This window comes from Melanotaenia boesemani, chromosome 12 (genome assembly GCF_017639745.1).
Source record: "Melanotaenia boesemani isolate fMelBoe1 chromosome 12, fMelBoe1.pri, whole genome shotgun sequence".
Taxonomy (NCBI): Eukaryota; Metazoa; Chordata; class Actinopteri; order Atheriniformes; family Melanotaeniidae; genus Melanotaenia; species Melanotaenia boesemani.
This window is the reverse complement of record NC_055693.1, coordinates 1118122-1145847: the sequence shown is the minus strand read 5'-3', so window position 1 is coordinate 1145847 and position 27726 is coordinate 1118122. Positions and strand designations below refer to the sequence as shown.

General features: G+C 48.8%; 1 protein-coding gene across 1 annotated transcript in view; it reads right to left on the bottom strand.

Moving 5' to 3' along the window:
• Positions 1-27726, bottom strand: part of ttn.2 (titin, tandem duplicate 2) — a 253726-nt gene that overhangs the window by 162889 nt on the left and 63111 nt on the right. The window contains 30 exon segments of the mRNA XM_042002074.1: positions 104-391; positions 2757-3044; positions 3389-3667; positions 4877-5158; positions 5238-5516; positions 5599-5886; positions 7087-7365; positions 7462-7743; positions 7841-8119; positions 10926-11207; positions 11422-11664; positions 11741-12028; positions 12114-12392; positions 12472-12750; positions 12902-13180; positions 13318-13599; positions 13938-14216; positions 14284-14571; positions 14667-14945; positions 15859-16137; positions 17050-17328; positions 17418-17699; positions 17783-18061; positions 20217-20495; positions 20584-20865; positions 20936-21214; positions 21312-21593; positions 21769-22332; positions 22574-22852; positions 23495-27253. Of these exon segments, the coding sequence (XP_041858008.1) occupies positions 104-391; positions 2757-3044; positions 3389-3667; positions 4877-5158; positions 5238-5516; positions 5599-5886; positions 7087-7365; positions 7462-7743; positions 7841-8119; positions 10926-11207; positions 11422-11664; positions 11741-12028; positions 12114-12392; positions 12472-12750; positions 12902-13180; positions 13318-13599; positions 13938-14216; positions 14284-14571; positions 14667-14945; positions 15859-16137; positions 17050-17328; positions 17418-17699; positions 17783-18061; positions 20217-20495; positions 20584-20865; positions 20936-21214; positions 21312-21593; positions 21769-22332; positions 22574-22852; positions 23495-27253 (12165 nt within the window).

Below are 27726 nucleotides of genomic sequence, written 5' to 3'. Positions count from 1 at the left end.
AGAGGAGAAAGTAAGAGTGAAGAGAGGCAAAGAATCGCCCTGTGAGGGCTGGGGGGGTTTAGAAGAGGGGCCGAGATGGCCTGAGGGGCCCAGGATTAAATACCTTTGACTGTGATATCAGAGGAACAAGAGTCCTTCCCCATGTCATTAGAGGCATGGCAGAAGTATCTCCCCGTGTCGGCTTTATCTGCCTTCACTATGGTCAGGTGGGGCGTGTGATCCACACAGCTCATCTTATAATTCCCCCCGGAGCGAATATCTTTATGGTCTTTGGACCATGTGACCTTAATGGGGGCAGAGCCGGTCATGTGACACTCCAGCTCAACGCTGTCGCCCACCGTCACCTCCTGTGGTGACAACTTCCTGTCAAAGACCGGAGGGTATCGGGGTTCTGCCGGGCGACAGAGGAAGAAGAAGAAGAAACAGGAAGTCTTTAGACGTCTCCACAGATCAGCCATCACCACTTCAGACCAGGATCAGGGCCTCATTTCTAAAGCTGGCGTAGGTACAGAAACCGGCGTTCGCCAGTTCTAGTCAATTTCTGGGAATTATAAAAACCAAACTTGGCGGGAAAATGTTTCTACCTCCACGGCAACTCTGACCAGGCGTACGCACAGAATCTAGAGAAACAGGAAACGTCGACACCAACGGTTCAGAATAAAATCAAGGAAATGATGTGAAATGTGAGACGTTTGTACACAATCCACTATTACCTTCCACACACCATGTTAGATATTAAAGCTGTTTGCAGACATGAATAAAGACACATTCCATATTAATCCTCCTAAGAGCCACGCTCAGGAAAACCAGGATTTCTGATGTTAATAAGAAGCTCAACCAGTAAAACATGTTCTGTCATTGTAAAACACAACTTCATGTTATAAAACCCATCCAGATAAATAAGGAGCCAGTCTGCTGCCAGCGTGTAGCAGTCAGTAAAAGAACAGGCGGAAAGTAGCTTTGGTCCTTCATTCCAGCAGAGCGGGACCAGACTGGAGGCTGGAGGTCTAGAAGTGATGCTACACTAATGAAACACACAAGAGGAGGATTTCCTTTATTTATTCTTACACAATGTTTTTATTCTTGTCCTCATTTCTGTCCACACGTCTTTATTTCCTACAACTCCTTGTCCACCTGGTTAATAGCGGTGATGGTGTCCTTCTGCACCGCCCACCCAGCTGAAGCACCGCCCACCCAGCTGGAGCACCGCCCATCCAGCTGAAGCACCGCCCACCCAGCTGGAGCACCCCCCGCCCAGCTGGAACACAGCCCACCCAGCTGGAGCACCGCCCATCCAGCTGGAGTACAGCCCACCCAGCTGGAGTACAGCCCACCCAGCTGGAACACCGCCCACCCAGCTGGAACACAGCCCCCCAGCTGGAGCACCGCCCATCCAGGTGGAGCACCACCCACCCAGCTGAAACACCGCCCACCCAGCTGGAGTACAGCCCACCCAGCTGGAACACCGCCCACCCAGCTGGAGTACAGCCCACCCAGCTGAAACACCGCCCACCCAGGTGGAGCACCGCCCACCCAGCTGAAACACCGCCCACCCAGCTGGAGTACCGCCCACCCAGCTGGAACACCGCCCACACAGCTGGAACACCGCCCACCCAGCTGGAGTACCGCCCACCCAGCTGAAACACCGCCCACCCAGGTGGAGCACCGCCCACCCAGCTGGAACACAGCCCCCCAGCTGAAGCACCGCCCACACAGCTGGAACACCGCCCACCCAGCTGGAGTACCGCCCACCGAGGTGGAGTACAGCCCACCCAGCTGGAACACAGCCCACCCAGCTGGAGTACCGCCCACCCAGCTGGAACACCGCCCACCCAGCTGGAGTACCGCCCACCGAGGTGGAGTACAGCCCACCCAGCTGGAACACTGCCCACCGAGCTGGAACACCGCCCACCCAGGTGGAACACCCGGCAACTAGAAAGAAATATTATTTAACACTGTGTGAATGCTTATAAATCTGGAGGTTTTTGTGCGCCTCCGTTCCTGTGTTCCCGCCGTACGCCACCTGTAATCTGCTTTGCTACGTTCAGGTTTATAAATGAGGCCTCAGATCTTCTCAACCTCTGGGTCAGAACCCCGCTGGGCTTCAGGAGACATGTGGGACATGTAAACCGGGCTACATGGTACAGCATGCAGCCAATCACATGCAAGGAAACACTCAGGATAACATTCTGGTACAAAGAGATGAATATTATTAGAAAAGTAACTGTAATAATATAGTAAAAGTAACTAATATAGTAAAAGTAAATATATATATATATATATATATATATATATATATATATACACACATACAGTAAATACATAAATACATATGTAAATGAGCTAAAATATAGTTGAAACTTATTTTTTCCAGAAATTCACATTTTCATAAAGGATAGTTTATTTAATGTAAACACCTGGTTTTATCTTCTGCACTAAAACACTATTTCTAGGTGTTATTTTACTGGTCCGACCCACTGGAGACCAGATTGTTCTGGATGTGGAAGCTGGACTAGGATGAACTGGACTCTCCTGGTCTTCATGTTTGTTCCCTGCAGGATCACCCGTTGATCCAGTTTCAGTCTGAACTGAAGGAGGAACCTGAAGAGATGGGTTAGATGTTTCCTGCAGACAGCAGGAAGACGATATGTCCCTCGTCATGAAGGGACAGGTTGGGAAGTTCTACCCCAGAACCTTTCAGAACCACCAAGTTAAACCTAAACATCAGAGGCAGCCTAACGAAGCCTGAAACCGACCTTGCAGGGTGAGTTTGGCTCTGCAGGAGGCGGAGCCCACGCTGTTGCTGGCCGTGCAGGTGTACTCTCCAGAATGCCTCATCTCTCCACGGCTGATCTGCAGCACGGCCGTGTTGTCGTCGTACAGCATGCTGTACTCGCCGCCCTCCCTCAGAGGCTCGCCATCTTTCAGCCACTGCACCTGGATGGGGGACGAGCCGGCCACGCGGCACTCGAAGCGGATTGGCTGGCCTTCCGTCTCCTGCAGGCTGGTGATCTTCTTGGGGAACGATGGAGGTGTTTTGGCCTCTGGACACAAAGAGACGCCATTTCCTCAGATTCCAGCAGATTTATCTGTTTATTACTCTCACGGCTGTTTAACCAGATTATTACTGGACTAAAATGAACTGGACTGAAGTGAAAAGTCTTGTAGAAACGACTTGAGATGACTTTGTTGTGAATTGATGCTGAAAAAATAAAGACTGAATTAAATCAAAATTGAACTGAACTGAATTGAACCAAATTAAAATGAACTGAAATGAATTAGACAAAAGCTGAACTCACCTAAACTGAACTAAATCAAGTTGAAATTAAAATGACCTAAAAAAGAAAGAAGACAGAACTGAACTGAAACGGTGAAAAACAGGTGTTACCTAACACACTGAGTCTGCAGGTGGAGGAGGCAGAGCCAATCCTGTTCTCGGCCTTGCAGGTGTACTCTCCGACATCGGCCTTGGTGGCTTTGCTGAGCTTCAGACAGGCCACGCCCTTCGAGTACTCCAGCTTGCAGTTCGGACCGGACCGGACTTTTCCGTCGGCCTTGAACCAGGACACCTTGATCTCAGATGTTCCCGCCACCTGACACTTCAGACACACTCCGTCTCCTGCCGTCACCTCCATGGGCTCCAGAGACTCGATGAAGTATGGCGGCTCTGTGGATGCAGAGGAAACACGACCCCTGCTGGTCAGACCAGGAACTGTTCTTATATTCTGACATTTATCAGCTCGTTTCCTGCAGCACCTGATCAGACCAGGCCACCTCTGTATGGCCTGCTTTATGCTGAAATCATCCACAGACAGTGTAAGGAAATAAATTCTTATCTCTCCTTAAATGAACAATTTTTCAATGCATTGATTTTATCTAAAAGACTGACGAGACTGGAAGCAACAGGAGTTACAGAAACTGGGAACCAACCAGAACGAGATCAGATTTTTAGTCTCTGAGCTGAAGGATCCAGGATTTAATGACAGAAAGACAAACAGGGAGACTTGTAAGGCTGCTGGGACCTGTGGGTTTAATTAGCATAAAAATGATCATTTCCATCATTCTATATTCTATTCTATTCTGTTCTATTCTATTCTACAATCATGTAGCAGATGCTTTTATCCAAAGCAATTTACATCTGAGAGGAAGAGCAACTCCAGCAGGAACCAACCAGGAGGGACGTCATTAAGTGGTAGTCAGACTGCTGGAGTCCAGGTGGACCCAGGTGATGTCAGGTAGAGCTAGAGGTGGAGATTTTTTCCCCTTCTCCTCTCTACAATAGTCCTTTGTTTAATTACGAGATCATGATTTCAACCCACAACATCATCTTGGGTTTAAGTGCAGCAGCTTCTTCAGTACCTGGTTGAACCAAAGATCTGGACAAATCTTTCTAACTCATTCTGAGTAGAAGAGTTAAGCTAAGTGTGGAAATGCTCCTTAAACAACTGAGTCTTTAGCTTGCTTTTAAAAGTGGATAAGGACTCTGCGGATCGGACGGAGTTTGGTAGATGGTTCCACCACCGAGGAACAACAGAGGAGAAGAGTCTAGCTACTGATGTGGCGCCACCTTGTGGTGGGAGCACTAGGCGTCTTTCACTGGTAGAGCGTAACTGTGGAGAGGGAGTGTAGCTCTGGATTAAGGAGTGGAGGTAGACCGGAGCCGTTTGGGTTATTGTTTTGTAAACCAGAAGCAGAGCTACGAGGTCCATCATGGACCTGAACAAGCTGTGGTCATACAGAAATGATTTGTTTGGGATATTTCCATCATCTTGTGGACTGGAACTTTTCATTGACTGTGAAGAACTTTCTAAATGCGTTGTATAAACAAGCTGCACCAGGTCTATGTGCACAGCAGGTGTACAGCATGAGGACTAACCCAGGATGGAGACTTCCGCCTCACACGTGTCCTTCCCGGCATCGTTGGAGACCTGGCAGCTGTACTTCCCGGCGGCGTCCTTGTCGTCGGTGCTCAGATGCTCCAGGATGCAGGAGCTCTCTGTGGTGGTGATGTTGTATCTGTAGGAAGCAAAGATCTGCTGGCCATCTTTGAACCAGCTCACGCTGATCTTCGGAGTCCCAGTGTACGAACACTCCAGAGTTAAAGGTTTTCCTTTCTCCACCGACACGTTCTTCAGCTTCTTAGAGAAGACTGCCGGCTCTGATGGACACAACAAACCTTATGTTTAGTTAAAACCGCAGAACAAACATTCTCCCAGTCAGAAGCCATGAAGACGGACCTTTGACGGTGAGACTGACAGGACAGCTCTCCTTTCCGGCATCGTTGATGATCTGACAGGTGTACTCTCCGGCGTGGGAACGCTCCACTTTGTAGAGCTCCAGAATCACCTGGTTATCCTTCAGGGAGAAATCGCAGCCCTGTCCTGGCTGGATCTCCTTGGTTCCCCTGAACCACTTCAGTCTGAGCGGCGCACTGCCTTTCACCATGGCCGAGAAAGTCACGTTGGAGCCAGGCATGGCCTCCACCGGCTGGGGTGGAACCACGAAAGACGGAGGTTCTGGAATAAAGAGATGGCTTAAACGTTAGAGGAGGAGATATAAACAGAACCGACATTCCTGGACCAACAGAAAGGTTCTGACCTTTGACCACCAGGCTGGCCGTGGTCTCACTGGACCCCGCCTTGTTGGCGGCTTTACATCTGTACACTCCGGAGTCAGATAGCTTCAGAGTTTGGACTCTGAGGATGCAGCTGTTGTCGCTGAAGGAAAGCTCACAGTTCGGCCCGCTTCTTATCTCCTCCCCATCATGGTACCAGGAGATGGTGAGCGGTGGGGAGCCCGACACTTTGCACTCCATCTCTGCAGCTTCTCCTACAACCATGTTGAGATCCCTCAGCTTCCTGGAGAAGGTTGGAGGAACGGTCTTATCTGTAGAGGAGGGAAACCAAGATCAGCTGCAGAACATGGGTTTCTTCTTCTACAGAAGATTTACAAACAATAAATGTTTCAGATGAATTCTCCCTCCCAAATTAAATTTTTCTATGCTGATGATACAGTGATGTCCTGCTCTACATCTTCTGATCAGGTTCGTCTTCAGCTTTCATATCGTCCAGAAAAGCTTCTTTGATTTGAAACTCGTCTAAAGGACTAAACATAATTTTTCCTTGAACTTTTCTCACCATTTACAGCCACAGAGTCCTGCTGGATGATCAATCCTCTTTCTCTCTTTAAAACGTTTTTTTTCTTCCAAACTTTAAAGTCTAATACGTAATTTCTGATACATACAGTTTCTGACCTACTGCATCACTTCACGGTAAAAACTTTACTCCAAACCCTGTTGTATACAATCTGATCCTGCTCTTCTGCCCCCTGGTGGACACCTTTTGCAATACAATAATGCTGATATACCACATGCTAATGAACGATACATATAATTATTTTGGGGGTTTTTTTCGTCATTGTTTTGCATTTTGTTAAGGATCAAATAAAAAAAACTATCCTAACTATCCTTTATGAAAATGTGAATTTCTGGAAAAAATGTTTCAACCATATTTTAGCTCATTTACATATGTATTTATGTATTTATTGTATTCATTGTGTATTTATATATATATATATATATATATATATATATATATATTTATTTATTGAGTATATGACACATATTTATTTTCCTGGTCCGGTCCAGTTTAGATCAGTCTACACTGAATGTGGTCCCTGAACTAAGATGAGTATGACGCCTTAACAAATTTCCTTTTTTACGACTCCAAAAGGATTCAGAGACCTTGTGGTTGTAGAAATATACTATATGTTATTATGAGGACGACATTCTAAAGGGTTAATATTCTCTTATTTGATTTCTCCATGTAGATTTAATTTGGTTTTATTATGTTGTATTTATCACTGCTTATCTGATCTTGTAAAAGAGATTTTAATGGTAAATTGTCTGTACTTATATAACGCTTTTATCCAAAGCGCTTTACAAGTACACCACATTCAGCCATTCACACACACATTCACACACTGATGGCGGAAACTGCCATGCAAGGCTCTAAACACGTTTTAAATCTCAGGAGTTTTTTTTTTCCTGGTTAAATAAAAGCTCAGCTTCATGCCGGAGACACCAACCTAAAACACTGAGGTTAATTTTACTCAGGTCCTTGCCGACTTGGTTCATAACCTGGAAGGTGTATTCTCCAGAGTCCAGTTTCTCGGTGGAGAGCACGTTCAGGCTGGAGATCATCCTAGAGAAGGAGATCTTGTACTTCCTCCCGGTGGCCAGTTCCACGCCATCTTTGAACCACTTTGGGACAAGCTCGGGGGTCCCGCACACTTTGACCTCGAGGGCAGCCATGTCGCCGGCCGTCACTCTCAGGGTGTCGGGCTTGTCTATGATCTTGGCCGGTTCTGGAAGGAACAGAGAAGAAAGTTTTTAATCTGAGCTGCAGGAGGACGGCGGCCAGGAGAAAACTGAAAGAAAGAGAGAATTATCTGGTTACAAACCTAAAACAGTCAAGTTAGCGAAACACTCCACACTCCCAGCATCGTTTCTGAGTTGGCAGGTGTATCTACCACCTGTGGTCGCATCAGCCTTAAACACTGTAAGTGCAACCTGGTTGTTCTCAAAGGTGATTTTCCTGTTGTCACCGTCCCTGAGAATGCGATCCTTGTCTTGAACCCAGGACACAGTAATGGGTTCAGAGCCTGTAACAGTGGCCATAAGGGTCACCTCCTCTCCCTGTATCACTGTCATGTTTGACAGTTTCTTCACGAACGATGGCCGCTCTGAGGAGAGGAGAAAAACAGCGCAAAGGCAAGTCAGCAGGGTGACAAAGTCATCTGATCACTCTGATTTCATTGACTGATCGCAGTTACTACTGACCTCTGAGTTTAACCCATGTGTGGCAGCTGTCGCTTCCTACACTGTTCGACACTTTGCACTCGTATTCGCCGGCATCCAAAGCCTCTATCCCAATGACATGCAGCGTAGCCGAGCTGCCCTCGCTCACCATCTTATACTTCCTGCTCTCCATCAGAGGCTTCCTGTCTTTGAACCAGGTGACCTGGAACGGAGCGGTACCGCTCATCTCGCAGTACAAGCTCACGTCCTTCCCCTTCAGCCCTTCCACGGGCTGAGCTACTTTCACAAACGATGGGGGGTCTACAAAGAGATCAGGAGATGGTTAAGGAGGAACAGACGGGGGTGGGGGGTCTCCACAGCTGAGGGTTAAAGCTGAGAGGCGTAACAGCAGAATGGCGCCGGATGAGTCTGGCTTGTTACCAGCTGCAGTTAGTCGTGTTAACGTAGTGATTCAGGTTGGAGAATGAGATGATTTTATTAGTGAATGATGGAAATATGAAGTTTGGAAGGTTGGCGTTAAGATGGTGAAGTTGTTGGGGGGGTTAGACTCTGTGGAGGCCAGTGAAGGTTTGGGTTGTTGGATTATTAAAAAAAACAAGAAAAGTAAAAATTAAATTTGAGACTTTGTACCTTTTAAATGTTAAAATGTAATTTATAAAAAGGCTGAAAATGACTTGAATAAATCACTAAATTACTAACTAAAAATCAACAACCAGTTTTACCGTGCTTTCATATCATATTTATCATATTTTTCCTCCCACTTCCGATAGAAATCCCTGCAGACTCATTTCTGAGTCGGGTTCCAGTGACATTTTACTGTGTAAAACTAGTTCTTATAAAAGGGTTAGCTAACATTCGCGCCCAGCTCAGATGAGGCGATTTGGTTTGGTAAACCCTGATCTGTTTCCACAGCAACGTACCTTTACCTGGTAGGTGAGGTACCAGCTAGATAGCGATAGATGCGTAGCTACATAACAGAATGACATCATAGTGGTGCGACGCCTTCCTTGAATCAGAACGAAAAAGAACATGACGAAGGAGGAGGACGGAGGACATTCAGCAGCTGGTGTTTACGTCCAGGTAGGAGACACGTTTGGGGCAAGTTTCCGGGCTACTTCTGGCACTCATGGCTCAGTTATGGCACTGGAAAGTGTTGTGCGGGCCAGAAGTGGTCCTAAGATGGGAAACCTTCCTTGTGGGCCACATGTGGTCACATGACTGAATTTTGGCAGCTACACTCACATTTAGTCAACACTGTGATTCAGGGCCAAAATTGGGCCAAACAAAAACTGCTCATTTGGGCCAGATTGAGGTCAAATGAAGTTGGATATTGGGGTTCTTCTTGGCATGTGGCTTTAAACATGGAGCTTTCCACCAATCAGTGGATTGCAGCGTATCAAGCTCCACCCCATACCATCCAGTCCTGTACCGACTCCTCCCGACCTGTCCCGTCCCAACCTGTCCCGAACCGACCCGTCCTGTCCCTTCGTGACCCGACCCGTCCCATACCGACCCATCCCGACCTGTCCCGTACTAACCCGTCCCAACCTGTCCCGTACCGACCTGTCCTGTACCAACCCGTCCCGACCTGTCCTGTACCGACCTGTCCTGTACCAACCCGTCCCAACCTGTCCCGTACCGACCTGTCCTGTACCAACCTGTCCTGTACCAACCCGTCCCAACCTGTCCCGTACCGACCTGTCCTGTACCAACCCGTCCCGACCTGTCCCATACCAACCCGTCCCGTACCAACCTGTCCCGTACTGACCCATCCCGTACCGACCTGTCCCATACCAACCCGTCCCATACCGACCCGTCCCGACCTGTCCCATACCGACCTGTCCTGTACCAACCCGTCCCAACCTGTCCCGTACCGACCTGTCCTGTCCCAACCTGTCCCATACCAACCCGTCCCATACCAACCCGTCCCAACCCGTCCCGTACCAACCTGTCCCAACCTGTCCCATACCAACCCGTCACGTACCAACCCGTCCCGTACTGACCCATCCCGTACCGACCTGTCCCGTACCGACCTGTCCTGTACCAACCCGTCCCAACCTGTCCCATACCAACCCGTCCCGTACCAACCCGTCCCGTACTGACCCCTCCCGTACCGACCTGTCCCATACCAACCCGTCCCATACCGACCCGTCCCGTATCAACCCGTCCAGACCTGTCCCATACCAACCCGTCCCGTACCAACCCGTCCCGTACCAACCCGTCCCGTCCCGACCTGTCCCATACCAACCCGTCCCGTACCGACCCATCCTGACCCGTCCCGTACCACCAACCATCATTTACTGTCTGAAAATACAATCTTTTTTTAATTAGGTATTTTAGTGATTTTATTTTTAGTTCAACAGACTTTAAAACCAAAATTAGTTCATTTTCAGCCTTTTTGTTAACAACAACTAAAATACACGTTTGTTTTGTTTAATACTCACCTCTGATCGGAAAATCCAACGACCCAAAAACACACTGACCAACTACGATGGCGTCCTCTCTGTCAGATCATCTGCTAGCTGCAGTTAGTTGTGTTAACTTATTACTGGTGGAAAATCGGCCGGATTTATTAGTGAATTATGGAGAAATGATGGGAACAGAAGTTTGTATTAGAATCTCTGTGGAAATGATTTTTTTTGGGTAGTAAAACTAAGACGGAGTTGTTCCTGTCTGAGCTGTTGGGAGTTTAGAGATTGGAGTTAATTCTGGAGTTAGGATGGAGAAATGTGGTGGAGGGAAGGATGAAGGTGGTTGTAAGGACTCATTTGGGGGCAGATGTGAAATTTTTAACTTAAATATCTATTTTTAGTGTGAAAGGTGATTTGGGGGACTGTGGGAGAAGCTGTTAGGGGCTCTGTTGGAGCTGCAGTTAAGATGGCAGGTGGTTTACAGAGAGCTTGTCAGAGTTAAGTGGGAATATTATTGGGAGAAAGTGGGTTTGAAAAGGTTTAGTTTGGTTAACGTGATGATGGGACAGAATAATTGAACATTTTTCATCAGACCAAAGTGAAGATGGAAAAATGAAGGAATTCCAGCTGTTACGGATACCAGCTTTAAGCAGCGGGAGCATCAGACGGTGAGTGATGACGTCAGAGAGGCTGACCTTTGACCGTTAGCGTGGTGCTGCAGCTAACGCTGCCAGCATCGTTCTGAGCTTCACAGCTGTAAACTCCATCATCATCGAAGCTGCTGGACAGCAGCTCCAGGACCGCCACCGAGTCGGAAAACTGGGTCCTGTAGCTGCCCCCGTCCGAGACCCTGGTGTCATGTTTGTACCAGGTGGTTGTCAGAGGGGCGGTGCCACTGACTCTACACTCCAAACGGAGCGATTCGCCCCGTTTCACAAACTTAGTGGTGGGAAGTTTCAGCACAAACTCGGGTGGTTCTGGAAAGCCAAAACACAGAAACGTTAGCAGCCGGAAGCAGGAAGGAAAACTCCAGGAAGAGATGGGAAGCAGGCGGCGAATGAGCGGATGGTGATGGGTTAGCAGGAGATGCAACACAAAGAGGTGAGAGCTTTATGGATGAGGTGAAAGAAGCTGATCCAGAAGCTGCTTCCCAACCTTTGACGGTCAGCTCGGCGCTGCTGCGGACCGAGCCAGCCTCGTTGCTGACTTGGCAGGAGTAAACGCCGCTCTGGCCAATGGACACCGAGTACAGCTCTAAGAAGCAGGACGTCTCGTCCTGACCCGTGAAACAGGCGGGTCCAGTCATGAGCTCAGAGTCATCCTTGAACCATCTGACTGTGAATGGTGGCGTGCCTTTAAACGTGCTTCTGAAGCGCATGGCGGCGTTGGGAAGAGCTGCCTGCGACTCCGGCGGCGTCACAAAGCTGGGAGGCTCTGAAGACGACAAGACGGACCGGGTTAAAGATCTACTCACCTTGGTGTGGGGTTACAGAGAGGCTCAGGAGCTGACCTTTGACCCTGAGGGAGCAGCTGCACTTGCAGCTTCCTGCTGCGTTGGTCAGCCTGCAGGAGTAACTTCCTGCGTCAGATCTCTCCAGCTGCTCCATCTCCATGGAAACAGAGTTGTCCTGCTGGACGAGTTTGTGTTTAACGCCACTGGAGATTTTCCGGCCGTCTTTCTGCCACTCCACCGAAATGGGGAGGGAGCCGGAGATTTTACAGCAGATCTGAACGAAGGAGCCCAGAACCTCCTGCATGTCTAGCAGCGGCTTGATGAAGCTCGGCCCGATCACTTGTTCTGTTACCAAGACAACAGGAAGAAGGAAATGAGACGAAGTCAGGAGGAGGCGCAGCGGAGCGGCAGCCATGTCCGTCACACCGACCTAAGACCAGCAGCCGGACTCTGCAGGAGCAGCTGCTGATGTGGTTCTCCACCTCAAACACGTATTCTCCTTCGTCCGCTCTCTGAGCCGCCTGGATCTTCAGACTGCTCACGTTGTTCTCAAACATCAGCTTGTGCTGCCGGATGGACTGAAGCTCCCTGCCGTCCTTCAGCCACCTCACCCTGAGCTCGGGAGAGCCTTTCACCTTACAATCCAGGCTGACCGGGTCCCCCACCGTCACCTGCATCACCTCAGGTTGCTCTGTGATCTGAGGAGGCTCTACAACGCAAACAGAGTCACACCTTTACTCACCTTCTCACCTCACACTGCTAACCAGGACTGGTTGACCACAGGTTACCTTGCACCGTGAGGCTGGCCGAGCATTTATCCTGCCCCGCCTCATTCACCACCTGGCAGGTGTATTTTCCAGCATGAATCGCCTCACAGGCGGGAATCCTGAGAGTCGCCACATTGTTCTCAAATGTTCTGTCAATCTTTGGATCCTCCAGGATCCAGTTCTCATCCTTCTGCCACTGAACAGAGAGCGTGGGCGAGCCCACCACCACACACTGAAACTCAGCCTGTTTACCCAGAACAGCAACACTGCTCTCTGTCCTCCGGCTAAACCACGGCGGCTCTGGCAAACATTAATAAATACACAGCAAAGAAAAGGTTCAACGGTCAGATTTCACCACAAAAAGTTCAATTCAAGTGAATTAATTTAAAAGTCATTAGATAAAATAAAAATCTAATAAATTGAAATAAATAGTAGTTGTGATGGGACCAACCTTTGAGGCTCAGGGTGGTGTTACAGCTACAGCTCCCCACCTCGTTAGCGACGGTGCACTGGTATTCACCGACATCTATAGCGTCACATTTCTGCACCTCCAGGCCCAAGGTGCCGCTCACCTGGGAGAAGCCATGTTTAGCACTGGGCTTGAGCTCCTTTCCATCTTTGTGCCATGTGATCTCAAACGGACCGGTCCCAGCAACCTGACACTGAAAACAGGAGCTGGACCCTTTCACAACATCAGCCGGAGTCGGTTCTTTAATAAATGACGGCGGCTCTGAGGCGGGAGAAGACAAACCGTCACAGAAATCCTCTGCAGTTACTTCTGCTCTACATGTCAGAGTCTGGCTGCCTTTAAGCTCCATGGACCAGAACATCTCTACCACGTGAGCGTCCAGATTTAGCTCCACTGACCTTTGACCTTCAGCTCCATGCTGCAGCTCTCACTGCCGGCCTCATTGCGCGCCTCGCAGTAGTAAACGCCTCCATCTTTGGCGTCAGCCGAACACACTTCCAGCGTGGCCACAGAGTTAACGAAGGCTAGCTTGTAGTGGTCGCCAGGGCTGATCTCGCAGCCTTCCTTGAACCAGTAGATGTCTATCTCAGGTGTGCCAGTCACCTGACACTCAAAGACCTTATTCTGAGCGGGACGCACCACGGACACCCGGGGCGGGGTTCGAGTGAACGTAGGAGGCTCTGAGAAACCAGATAAAACCCAACAGAACCGTTACTGAGCTGTTTGGAGCACTGATGGAGAGTACAGCTGCAGGGGTGTAAAGCATCTGATGGTTTTGATTGGACGGGATTCAGGAGCTCCTTCATGGTCAGAGCTCATTGTGGGAAAGAAGAGTGAAAGAAGAAATTTCTATTGGTAGGTATTAAATTAGGATAAGGTGTAAACCCGGCTCCTGTTTAGAGCCTGAAACCAAATAGATGGTGAGTTTGCACCACTGAAGCGATGCTGTGTGTTTACACCCCCCCAGCTGTACGCTGGAACCATGTTAGGACCAGAGATTAATGAACGAGATAAGGACCTTTGACGAAGAGCGTGGCCTGGCAGGAAGCCGAGCCCACATCGTTCTGGATCTCACACACATATTCCCCAGAATCGCAGCTTTTAGCGAAGAAGAGCTCCAGACAGCTGGAGGAGTTGTCTTTGGTCACGCAGCAGTCGGCGCTGGATACAACCTCCTTCTGCTGTTTAAACCATCGGATGTTCAGCGGCGGCGTGCCGGAGAGCAGAACGCTCAACCGGACCTTTGAGCCCGGTAAAATGCTCATGGACTCGGGCTTTTCTAGAATAAACGGCGGTTCTGGAAGAGAAACAAGTCTTTAGAAAGCTGAGCTCCAGTCAGAAACCTCCAGTTAAAGACTACAAACCTTTGACCAACAAGGTCCCGGAGCACTGGACGGTCCCCGCTTTGTTAGTCGCCATGCAGGTGTAGCTGCCGCCATCTTTACCGCTAAGATCTGAGATCTCCAGAGAAGCAACGTTCTCAAAGAAGGTGCATTTGTGTTTGTCGTGGGTCTGGATTTCCCGCTTGTCTTTGTACCACTGCAGGGTTATGGGCAGGGAACCAGACACCAGACACTCCAGGTGAGCGAATGAGCCTTTAATACCTTCCACCTGCTTCAGCTTCCTGGTAAAAGATGGAGGAATGATTTGATCTAACGTGGAAAGAAGGAAACAGCCGTTAATGATCGAAGCTGGACCGGATAAACACCCCAAACCACGGATTCTTCTGGAGACGGGGAGAACTGACCCAGGATGGTGAGCGAGGCCTCACAAGAACTTTGGCCCACATCATTAGAAACCTCAAACATGTATTCGCCGCTGTCTCTTTTCTCCGTTTTGATAATCTTGAGCACAGAGCTGGACTCTGAGCTCCGAACTTTGTACCTCTGGCCCGATGTCAGCTCCTCGCCGGCCTTCAGCCAGCGGGCCTTCAGCGGCCTGGTGCCGGAGAACCGGGCCTCCAGCGTGGCCGGGTCCCCCTGAGTCACACTGATGGACTTGGCCTCCTCTGTGACCTTTGCCGGTTCTGGGATGTCAAGCAAAACAGTCAGCTTGAGCTAAACCAGGGGTGTGAAACATACGGCCCTGGGGCCAAAACCGGCCCAGCAGAGGGCCAGAGCTTCTCCATCCTGCAGATTTTAATGGCTGGTTCTGGTTTTAATGCTCGTTTAATGAGTGAATATAAAAACGTCAAATAAAGATGATAAATCATTTATTGACAAAAAGTACTGAATTAATGAAAATAAATACAATTTATAAGTTTAAAAATGCAAAAATAAATGTATAAAAACATCTATTTATATTTAGTTAATTAACATGCTGTTTATCTAAATTGACCTAAAATAAATCTTTTTATATTTAATATCGACACAATATATAAAAAATTATTAAACAAAATGAATATGAATAAAAATATGTTTATAATAAGTTTATAAATATGGTATCAAGTTAATAAATATATTAATAAACTGTACATTTAATTTCATAAATATATTTTACAAAAAACTTTAAATTTATGCCATTCTTTTAATAAATCTATATTTTTATTTACAAATATATAAAAAAATTCATTTTACAAATATTTTGTATAAATAAAATTAATATAATTACAATATGAAAATAAATCAAAATGAATTTAATAAAATAGATAAAAGTGAGGTAAAATATAGATTTCAGGTTGCTAATATTTTCTAAAAGGATCGTTTATTAAACGTGAAGACGTGGACGAGGTGTGTGTTTGTATTAAAACATGATTTCTGGTCATCGTGCTGGTGTTTTACTGGTCCCACCCGCTGCAGACCAGACTGGAACCTGGACTGGGATGAGTCTGACGTCTCTGGTCTAGGCAGATTTTTACTGGACCCTGACCAGACTGTGATTAAAGTGGAGCAAAGCGAGGCCCTCATGCTGGTCGGCGTTAGGAGGGAGCTGGGACGAACCTTTGACGGTCAGCTCGGCGGAGCAGGTCTGGCTGCCGGCCTGGTTCTGCGCCTGGCAGGAGTACCTGCCTCCATGCTGCTTCTGTAAGCTGCTGATGCTCAGCACAGCGCTGCCGTTCTCGTATGAGACGTGAACGTTTTCGGCCTCTTTCAGCTCGTGGTTGTCCTTCAGCCAGGACACGGACACGGGCTCGGAGCCCTTCAGCGTGCACTGCAGGCGGACATCGCTGCCCACCACCGAGCTCAGGTTCTCCAGCTTTCGGACAAATGATGGGGCTTCTACGAGGGAAGCAGGTGTCATGTTGTTATCTCAGAACCATCCCTGATGCAAACATTTGGACAAATCAGCTGGAAGCTCCTGATCCAGGTGAGGAATTTAAACGCAACTTAAACACCTGGACAGGTCTGTTGGTCCCTTCCATTAAAGAAAGGAAAACCCTCACCGGTCTCTGACGGTTCTGGCTCATCTGTTTGAGCCAAAGTGGATTTAACCCTTTAACGCCAGAATTTAGTCATTAATAATTAACAATTATATAAAGACTCAATAAATACAGTAAAAAATCTGGAGAAAAATAAAAGACTGGAATGAAATGAAATGCTATTAAATAAATTCATAACAGTAAATACATAAATAATAAATAAAATAATGGGATAAAAAAAAGGAGATCAAATAAAAAGATGCTTGTAGGACATTCTGGGGGTGGGGGGTAAACAGACGATCCGGGTTAATGTCCTCTGGACAGGCCAGACAACCTTTCTGGGTCTACGTTCAGACATGGAGGCTGCGGTGGCGTCAATCTGTCTGGGTTACGGTTAAATCACAACACCGCCTGGAGCCAAACGTGCGCCCAAGCTTAGTCTGAGTCCTCTGGCTGACCCTTCAGACCTGAGACAGCCACGAGGAGTCCACGTACCTGTGGACAGGTACTGAGGTCTCACCTTATTACAAGATCTGAAGCATCGTTTTTACAACTGCAGATTTTTCTGGGTTTTTCTTTCTTTAGCAGAAGGAAGCAGCAGTTTTATTCCCGTGTGTCCTGCATGACGGACCCTCTGGTACAGTTTAAAAAACCAACATGAACATGGAGCTTTGGGTGAAACTCAGACTGACTGCGTGTCTTAAAACCTCCTCAGACTGAGCAGAAAACTGAGCTCTACATTACAAAAACAAGGTCAGGAGATAAAACCAACCTTTCAGGGTTACGTGACATTCACAGGACGTTCTGCCCACTTCGTTCTCAACCGTGCACTGGTACAAACCGACATCCGAGGCCTCCACGGCCTGAACCTGCAGGACCAGCAGGTCCTCCTTCACCATGATCCTGTGCCTCTTATCATTTCGGATCACTTTAGAGTTTTTGTAGAAGGTCACAGTGAAGGGGGCAGAACCAGAGACCTGGCACTCCATCATCATCTCAGAACCTTTCACCACATCTCTGGGCTCCAGGCTACGCACAAACAGAGGCGGTTCTACAAGACAACAGGTCAAATTCTGAGACTCTGGCTGCATCCTAATGACACTAAAAACCAAGGTCAGGAACATCTTCACACCAACAGACCTTTGACCGTCACCGTGCTGCAGCAACGGTCACTGCCGGCATCACTGAACGCCACACACACATACTCTCCACTGTCCTCTGCCGAACACTGGGCCACCTCCAGAGCTGCCTCTACGTCCGTGCAGCTGATGGTGTGTCTGGGACCCGAGCTGATCTCCATCTCATCCTTCAACCATCTGAAAGAAATGACGGGGCTGCCCGTCACTGTGCACTCCAGCCTGGCCGAAGTGCCGCTGGTGACCAGCTTGGTCGCATCCATCTTCCTCACAAAGACGGGAGGCTCTGAGAGAAGAGGTTAAGACCGGTTACGAGACAGAAGACAGGTTAGTGTCACATGGTAGAGACATGCAGCTGGAGACGGGCACCTTTCACAAAGAGCATGCCGGTGCAGTCCACCTTCCCAGCATCGTTGGACACTTGGCAGGTGTATCTGGAGGAGTCGCTCGGCTTCACAGAGTGAAGCTCCAGAGAGCTGGAGGAGGCGTCTTTCTTTATGAAATACATGCCTCCAGTTTGGACCTCCTTCTCCTCCCTGAACCACCGGACAGCCAGAGGGGCCGTCCCGGTGAAGACAGCTCTGAAGGACACCGTGGTTCCTGGATTAACATCCTGGTTGTCTGGTTTCACCGTAAACACGGGAGGCTCTGGAGACCAGCAACAGGACAAGGATTCATTTCTGACACGCACCACATGGGACAACATGAGACAACATGAGACAACATGGGACAACATGGGACGACATGGGATGACATGGGACGACATGGGACAACATGGGACAACATGAGACCACATGGGACAACATGAGACAACATGAGACCACATGGGACAAAATGGGACAACGTGAGACAACATGGGACAACATGGGACAACATGAGACAACATGGGACAACGTGAGACAACGTGGGACAACATGGGACAACATGAGACAACATGGGACAACATGAGACAACATGGGACAACATGGGACAACGTGAGACAACATGGGACAACATGGGACAATGTGAGACAACATGAGACAACATGGGACAACATGAGACAACATGGGACAACATGAGACAACATGGGACGACATGGGACAACATGAGACAACATGGGACGACATGAGACAACATGAGACAACATGAGACAACATGAGACCACATGGGACAACATGAGACAACATGGGACAACGTGAGACAACGTGAGACAACATGGGACAACATGAGACAACATGAGACAACATGGGACAACGTGAGACAACATGGGACAACATGAGACAACACTGGACAATATGAGACAACATGAGACCACATGAGACAACATGGGACAAAATGGGACAACATGAGACAACATGAGACAACATGGGACAACATGAAACAACATGGGACAACATGAGACAACATGAGACAACATGGGACAACATGGGACAACATGAGACAACATGGGACAACATGGGACAACATGGGACAACATGAGACAACATGAGACCACATGGGACAACATGAGACAACATGAGACCACATGGGACAACATGAGACAATATGGGACAAAATGGGACAACATGAGACAAAATGAAACCAAATGAGACAACATGGGACAAAATGGGACAACACGGGACAACATGAGACAACATGAGACAACATGGGACAACATGAGACAACGTGGGACCACATGACACTAGATGGGACCACATGAGGCAACATGGGACAGCATGAGAAAACATGAGACAACATGGGACAACATGAGACTAGATGGGACAACATGAGGCAACATGGGACCACATGGAACACAATGGGACAACATGGGACAGTATGAGACTAGATGGGACAACATGAGACAACATGGGACAGACAAAGGACCTTTGACGTAGAGCGTCCCGCTGGTTTCTTTAGAGCCGGCGGAGTTGCTGGCTCTGCACATGTAAACTCCGGAGTCAGCCTTCTCCAGCCGAGCGACTCTCAGCGTGGCAGAACCATCTTTGAACTCCGCCTGGAGTTTCGCGCCAGACTGGACTTCCTGCTCGTCCTTGAACCAAACTACGGTCATTGGTTGGGACCCGGACACCTTACAGTCCAGGGACACGTCGTGTCCAACATTCCCGTCTATTCTTTTCAGGGATTTGGTGAAAGTCGGAGGCATTATCCGATCTGGTTGTTGAAGAAAAAATGTTAACTCAGTTTGGAAAATAACTGACTGAGACTAAGACTAAGTTAGTCAGGACTCAGTTAAACCAAGGACAAAGTCTGACCCGGACTAAGTCCGACCTAGGACTAAGTTACACCAAGGACTAAGTAAAGCCCAGGACTTTGTTAAACCAGGACTAATTCAAACTGAGGACTAGGTTACTCAGGAATAAACAGACTAAATTAGACCAGGGCTAAGTTACACCCAGGAGTACATTATACCCAGGACTAAGTCAGACTAGGAGTATGCTAAACCCAGGATTATGTTAGACCAGGACTAAGTCAGACCCATGACTAGGTTACATCTAGGAATAAGTTAAACCAGATGTAACTTACAGCCAAGATTAAGTTAAACCTAGGAATAAGTTAGACCATGACTAAGTCAGACCCAGGTATAGGCTAGAGTAAGATTAAGTTAGATCCAGGTCTAAGTTACATTCAGTAGTAAATTAAAACCAGGTCTAAATTAGACCAGGAGTAAGTTAGATTCCAGGAGTATGACAGACACCTAAGTCTGACATGGGACAAAGTTAAGTCCCAGGTCTAAGTTAAAAACCAGGACTAAAACAAAGGACTAGGTCAGACTCTGTGGTTGAGTTAAGAGGTTATTTAGTATCTACAGAAACCTGGAGCTAACCTAAAACCGTGACTGAGCATGTGCACTGGTCCTTCCCGACTTTATTGGACACCTCCATCCTGAACTCCGAAGTGTCTCCTCTCTCCGCTGAGAGGATCTTCATGGTGGCCACGTTCTCCTTCAGACTCATCTTATATTTACGGCCACTGATCATCTCCTTCCCATCTTTAAACCACTTCACTTTGAGTTCGGGGCTTCCAGAGATCATGCACTCCAATGTGGCTGAATCCCCTGCAGTCACACTGATGGACTCGGCGGGTTCTACGATTCTGGCAGGTTCTAGTATGAGACAGATCTATAATTTATTAAGAGAAAGAAGCTGTGGACGTCCACACAGTTTAGTCAGCAAGATGGAACTGTTTCTGACCTTGGACAGTGAGGGTGGCCTCACATTTCTGCTGCCCTGCTTCATTCTCTGCCTGGCAGGAATATGTGCCGCCGTGGCTGATGGCCACCGATGTTATGGACAAGCTAGCAACGTTATTCTCAAACAGCATCCTGATATTTGGGTCATCGTCTCTGAGCATCTCAGAGTCTTTGGTCCATTTGACGGTGATGGGAGCTGAACCCTTAACGGTTCCCTGCAGCTTCACCGTGTTTCCCAGCACCGCTGTTACACTCTCAACTCTCTTTGAGAAAGTCGGTGGTTCTACGAGAAGACAAAGGTAAAGTCAGGTCTGAAAGGAGGTCCGCTCTCAGCTAACAGCAGCTGTACTGACCTTTCAGCTTGGCCGAGGCCTTGGTGCTGACCTTCCCCACATCGTTGGATATAACACACTGATAATCTCCAACATCTGCACTCTCAAAGCTCCGGATCTCCAGCCTCGACAGAGAATCTTCTGAGATTATTTTATACTTCTGATCACTTGTGATTGCTTTCTTATTTTTCAACCAATTGATTTCAAAGGGGGAAGTTCCTCTGATCTCACACTCCATCTGAGCTGCGGCTCCCTTCACCGCCTCCACCGTCTGCAGGTCTTTTCTAATGGACGGTGGTTCTGGATGTCACAGGGTTAAAGTGTGTCAGTTTCTACCAAAGACCTCCTAAAGCTGGATGAGCTCCTGAGCTGGATGTTGATGAAAGACAGGACAAACCTTTCACTGCTATAACCGTGCTGCAGCCCTCGCTGCCGGCGTTGTTGGACACCTCGCAGGTGTAAGTGCCGCTGTCTGTGACCACCAGGTTCATGATCTCCACAGCAGCTACTCCGCCTTTAAAAGACATTTTATATTTTTCTCCATCACTGAGCTCGCGTTCATTCCAGAACCAGTGGATGTGAAGTTCGGGGGATCCTTTAACACTGCATTGTAAGCGTGCAGATGCCCCCTGTTTCCAGGTGATCTTAGGCTCCATTTTCTTGACAAAAGATGGAGGCTCTGAAAGAGTGTTCAGTTCAGAAATACAAAGACTTACAAACAGGAAGTGGTGACCCACAGAGAAGAGTGAAGGAATACAGAACCAGAGGACACCGGTGAGCGGTGTTAGCAGCAGCGTGCAGTAAAACCACCAGCTTCTGAACATCTACTGAAGCTTTCACCATGAAGATCTTACCTTGAACCGTTACCACAGCCTCACAGGAGGAGCTCCCAGCCTCATTCGTAGCTGTGCACACATACTTCCCACAGTCCTTCAGCTTGGACTTGGGAATCTCAAGAACAGCCACCTTGTCCTCAAAGGACAGTTTACAATCCATGCTCTGGTGGACCTTTTTACCGTCCCTGGTCCAGGTGACGGTCACTCCCGTGTCCTCGTCCACCTGGCACTCCAGCCTCAGCTGCTGGTTCACAGCAGCCGACAACGGCTCGCAGCTCCTAACGAAGCTCGGCTGTTTGATCACCTTCAGCTCGGTGGTGAACATGGCCGTGCCCACACCGTTGGAGGCCTTGCACAGGTACACCCCTTGATCGCTCAGCTCCAACCGTTTAATGTGAAGAGAATACCTGTTCTTTTCACACTTCATGACATAGTTCCCTTCAGAGGAGATGGCTATGTTGTCCTTGTGCCAGACAACCTCCATGGGTGAAGATCCAGTGAGAGAGCACTGGAAGATGGCCTGTTTGCCCACATATAAGGTCATTGGCTCTGGTTTTGATACAAATACTGGCGGGTACATCTCTATGGAGCAGGTAGAACATACAGAGCATTTTAACATGTTTGAAGAACAAACCAACATCACAAACACTCTGTCCTGTCCAGCTGGGTGGATCAGAGAAAATAACCGACCTCATCAAACGGGACTAAATTGTCAGAGCAATCCTTCCTCAATACAACCACATGACAATTCAGGATGGACATAATTCTCTCTCCCAACACACATGAGCTGCAATGAAGGAAAAGATTCCCATTGGGCTCTCACCAGTGACGATGAGCGAGGCGGCGCAGCTGGACGTGCCGTGCTGGTTGGAGGCCCTGCAGCTGTACTCGCCACTGTCGGCCTTCACCGGGTTCAGGAGCTCCAGAGACGACCCGGTGTGGCAGCTGGTGATTCGATACTTCTCACTCTGTCTGATCTCAGCACCAGATTTGTACCATTTGAAGGTCACACTCGGAGTGTCTTCAATCTCACATTCGAACTTGGCGTGTCCGCCGACGTTTATCTCCATGGGGGTGATTTTCTGCCTGAAAACCGGCGGCACTGAGCCGCACAGACAGCGAGACAAACACGTTAGTCAAGGCATCAGTTAATCACATAAATAAAAACAACAGATCAGGAGCGGGGATGGAGGGATGGTTGAAGGACTGACTGTGGAGGAGAAAAAGAGCAAGAACATTAGCCCCATGGTTTCTGCCTGACAGAAGAAGCTAACAAGCTAACATTGACTCTCATGGGGCTAGGGTTCCAGCTGAAAGCAGGAGAAACAGAAGGCTTTGTGAAAATGGAACGATGCCCTGGATGCATGCAGAAAAAAAACACTGGAAGTGTGGAGAGAGTGGCCCTGAAGGAAAGAACTTGCTGTGAACATGCTAACATGATCATGACAAGGCCATGAAAGTGTCCTGAAGGCCATCAACATGACAGCCACCCCAGAAAGATGCTAAACTAGCGTGGCTGTAATGCTGGGGTTAACGGTGACTATGACGGTGGGTTAGTACCATCCAGGGTCCTCTAACAGTGCTCATGCTGAGCTATGAAATGGAAATACAAACCAAAGTGATAACTATGTCATATCGAGGTGAGAACAAGGGCTTGAAATGAACCATTGTATGTGGATTATTAGTGTCTCTGGAGAAATGGATGAATGAATGAGTGATACGAGGAATGGTCCAGTTGTCAAACCTCTTAAGACCACAGTGAGTCTTGAAGACGTTGTTGTCCTGCCGGCTTCATTCTCAGCCTCACAAACATACTCTCCTTGATGCCTCTCCTTTACAACCTTGTTGATAACCAGTGAGTATGTGTCGTGCTCTTTGGAACACTTGAACTCTTTGCCAGATTTCACCAGTTTACCGTTGAAAAACCAGTTTACCTTTGTGACATACTTAATGGTTGTGCTAAAGGTTACCTGACTATCTTCTTCTATGGCTATGTCCTCCAGAGAGGTAAGGACTACAGGGGATTCTCTCTGTTCTGGCCTCGATACTGTGATCTCCTCTTTGAAGATCTCCTCCCTGAGCTCCTGCTGGATGCTGACATCCACAATCTGATCAGTGGGGGTGGTGCTAACAGGCAATGTGGTGCTAATGAAAGCTGCTGCTGCATCTTTTTCACTGCTTTTCATTGGCACTGACCTCATCTCTTGTTTCGTAACTCGTAACGACTGTTCGAACGCCAGGTGAGCCTCAGTGGAAACTTTGATCTGGGATGAGACAGACTCCATCATGGCTGCAGCTTCAGTCTTCAGCAAAGCAGCCTGAGACTTGACAGGGCTGAAGTCCACGACACTTTCTGACACGCTCACCGTCTCCACCACTGAGGACATCACCTGCTTTGACCTAGCAGAGGTGAGCTGAGCCCTCTGAGGGGTGTCCAGCTGCATGGTGCCCGGCTGCTCTGAGGTCAGGACGTGGGTCTCCTGGTAGACAACAGAGTGGAATGCCGCCTGGAGCTCGGTGCGGAGATCAGCTGTTCGAGGGAACTCACCCTTGAAAGCCAGAGTGATCTCCATGGGGGTTCCTGTAGTAGTGATCAGGTACGTAAACATGGAGCACTTGGGCTCTTGTTGAACTTTGACCTCCTGAACGTCTACAGCCTGTAACTGTCCCACAACATCCGCCAATAAGACCGGCTGGTCACTGGCCACAGCAGACTGAAGAGCTTCTCTGAGCTGACACCGTATGTTGATGCTAGATGGTTTGGGGATCTGAATCACAAAAGTCATCTCTTTGGGAAGAGTGGAGCTGTCTTCAAATTCTGGAGCCATGAAGGCCAGTTTGGGCTGCTTGCTGGCTGCGACCATGGTAGACTCGGACTTGGTGAACTTCTCAGAGAGTTCCCCTGTCAGCACTCGCTTCTCATCCATCACTATGGACTGTCTGACTGACTGACCCTCCTGAATCTGAACAGCAAAGTCCTGTTCTGCTGCCTCCAAAGAGACACTGGTCTCCGTGGAGATCTCTTTCTCCTCGATCTGGACCGGTTCTGTGGGGACTTTTGGTTCTACGGCTGTCAGACACTTAAATGAGTCCACTGCTGCAAGACTCTCTGTGTGACCCTCCTCTAACGCCGGACTTTCTGCCACGGTTGTGATTTGCATCACGTTCCAGTGATCCTCCTTCTGGACCAGAGCTCGCTGCTGCTTGAAGTCAACGCTGATGGGCATCTCTTTCGGCAGCTGCAGAGGCTGGTAAGACAGCTGGAGGACACTTTGAGGTTTAGGCTCGGTCCGAGCCTCAGACTGGACTCCAGTCACAGACAGATCCAGCTCCGTGTGGTAATCAGCCGTAAGCTCTTGTCTCTCTTCCGAGATGGCTGCATGGCTCCGGGATTTTTCCTGTTTCTGTGCTGCTAGCTGCTGGTCAGGCCTCTGAACCATGAGGATGCCCTCTTTGGGCAGCGCCTCCACAGACTGGGTTGACTGGATATGCAACAGAGCAGGAGCCTCGTTCTGGGGCTGGACCGTCACAGAGCTAGCCTTAGCCTCAAACTCTGACGAGTCCTCACAGACGACAGTCCTCTGCTCGTCCTGGCTGACGGTGTGCAGCAGAGTGGGACTCTTCCTGCTTCCTGCCTGCTCCGGTGCTGGTTTCTCACAACTGAAGCGCTCCTCAGATGGAAGGAGGTCCTGGTCAGTGATGACCTGCAGGTGCAGCAGCTGCTCTCCTTCCACCTGGGACTGAATGGACAGAGTGCTGTCCAGACTAGGTAGACGCTGCGTGGGCTCGGCCTGCAGCGTCTGCCTCTCCTCAACAGTTAAAGCTGTCTTCATCAGGCTGTCTTTGCAGAGCTTGGCTTCTTCCTCAGCAGGTCTCTGGATGGAGAACTCTGCCTCTTTAGAAAGAGTTTGTGTGGACTCTCTGACAGAAGCCATGACTGGCTGAGGCTGCTCCTTCCTGATGGAAGACATGGCAGCAGTTTCAGCCGTTTCCAGTACAGCCGTGTGACCTTCTGTCAGAACCTGCTTTTCTGCAGACTGAGCAGAGTATAAGATCTTAATTCCTTCCCTCAACTTGTAGCCCTTCTCCTCCGCTGGTCTGGGGATCTCCTCTGACTGTTCCCTCATAATGGACAGCTGAGACTCGACCTGGAGTCCGCTAACCAGATGTTTGGGCTCAGCGGTGGGTTTGACAGTCGCAAGCTTCCTGTCCATCAGAGGCTCTGCGCTAACGGTGGAGAGAGGAGTTAGCTCCTCAGCCACAGCTGACATGACCTTCGACCTTTTCTCTGTTGCCACCTGCAGCTGAATGACCTCCGGGCTCTGAATGCGATCGCAGTGCTGCTCCGTCAGGTCCTGACTTTCCTCCACGGAGGATGTAAATGCTGCCGTGTGCAGCTGTTTGGCAGGAACAGCTGAGACCTGAGGGGGGTGGGTGGGAACCACGGACACCCTCTCCTCCGTCTCTGGAGCCTGAAGCACCGCAGCCTGCTGGGTCAGCTTCTCACGGTGAACGGTGGCTGCGGAGACGTCCACCTCCCCGAGAGAGCCTACCTGCTCGCTGGGAATAATCTGCCTGTCCTCGGTGCCGATGGTGTAAACCATCTGGTCTGACCTGGATTTGTCCTGGCCAGGAACACTGACCTGGTACAGACGGGACTCGGTGGCCTGCTCTGACACTGAAACCTTATAACCTTTCTTCTGAACCACCGTCAGCTGCTCCTCTTTCTGAGAAGCGGAGACGGACTCTCTAAACACGACCAGCTCAGCGCTACAAGTCGCCTCTCCAAACTGGTTGGAGGCTTTACAGGAGTAGACGCCGCTGTCCTCCTGTTTGACGCTCTTAAATCTGATCAGACCGGACCCATCTGGGTTGGCCACAATGATGCAGTTTCTGCTGGGCTGTATCTGGAAAGCCCCCCTGAACCATTTCACATCAGGAATCGGATCACCTACAGCTTTGTAATGAAAAGAAACCTCTCGTCCCTCCAAGCACCTCACGGGTTGGATCTGAACCGTGAAAGTTGCAGGCTGACCTGTGACCTTAAACATCTTCTCCACCCACTTCTCTGCCTGGCTAATGTCAGGCTTTTTCACCTCCAGGTAAGTAGTGCATGTTGTCTGACCAAACCTGTTGGTAGCGGTGCACGAGTACTCGCCCTCATACTCAGACGTGACCTGAGTGATGACCAGCGTATACTCCTCCTCCTCCTCTATCAGCCGGTAAACCGAAGAGCTCTGGATGACCCTACCGTTATGGGACCACTGAACAGTCGGTTTGGGAAAGCCGGAAACTGTAACGGTGAACCTAGCTGTTTCTCCAGAGCTCGCGGCTGCCGGGGAGAGCTGGCTGAGGAAAACTGGTTTTTCTTTTTTCTTCTCTAAAGTGGAAGAGTAGTGTTTGGACTCTGGCTTGAGTTCAAGTGTTTTAGATTTTTGTGGTAACTGGACACCAGAGTAGAAGGTTTCCTCTTGTTCCTCCACAGTGGTGGAGCTCCAACTCTCTGTTGGGAAATATTGAGCAAGACTATAACAACATGCATAACACAAAAACTGTTCACATTTACTGAATTACAGAAAAGAGTGTTGCCATAGAGACAAAAATGTCAGGTTTTGTCAGGTTGAGACTCATATTAAAGTTTCTGCCCAGAATAAATGTGACTAGTTTCTAAATGAAAACCAAAGCTCCTCATGACATCAGATGTTATTGAGATGTTACCCTAACCAGCCCCACAGCAGCTGGATAAGAACCTCTGGGTGGTGCATGGGCTTCATTGTCTGACATCAGGAGCACCTGAAGTCTGGTGGCTGACCGGATGCATTCTCCAGACTTCAAATTAAATTACTTCCTTTATTCTGATTTAAAAAAAAAAACAAACAAAAGATCCAACTTCATTTCCAAACTCTCACACAAATGGGGGCTTGTCCGGGATTGGAGACTGAGGCTGAACAAATTGTAGAAATATATGGTTGTTGT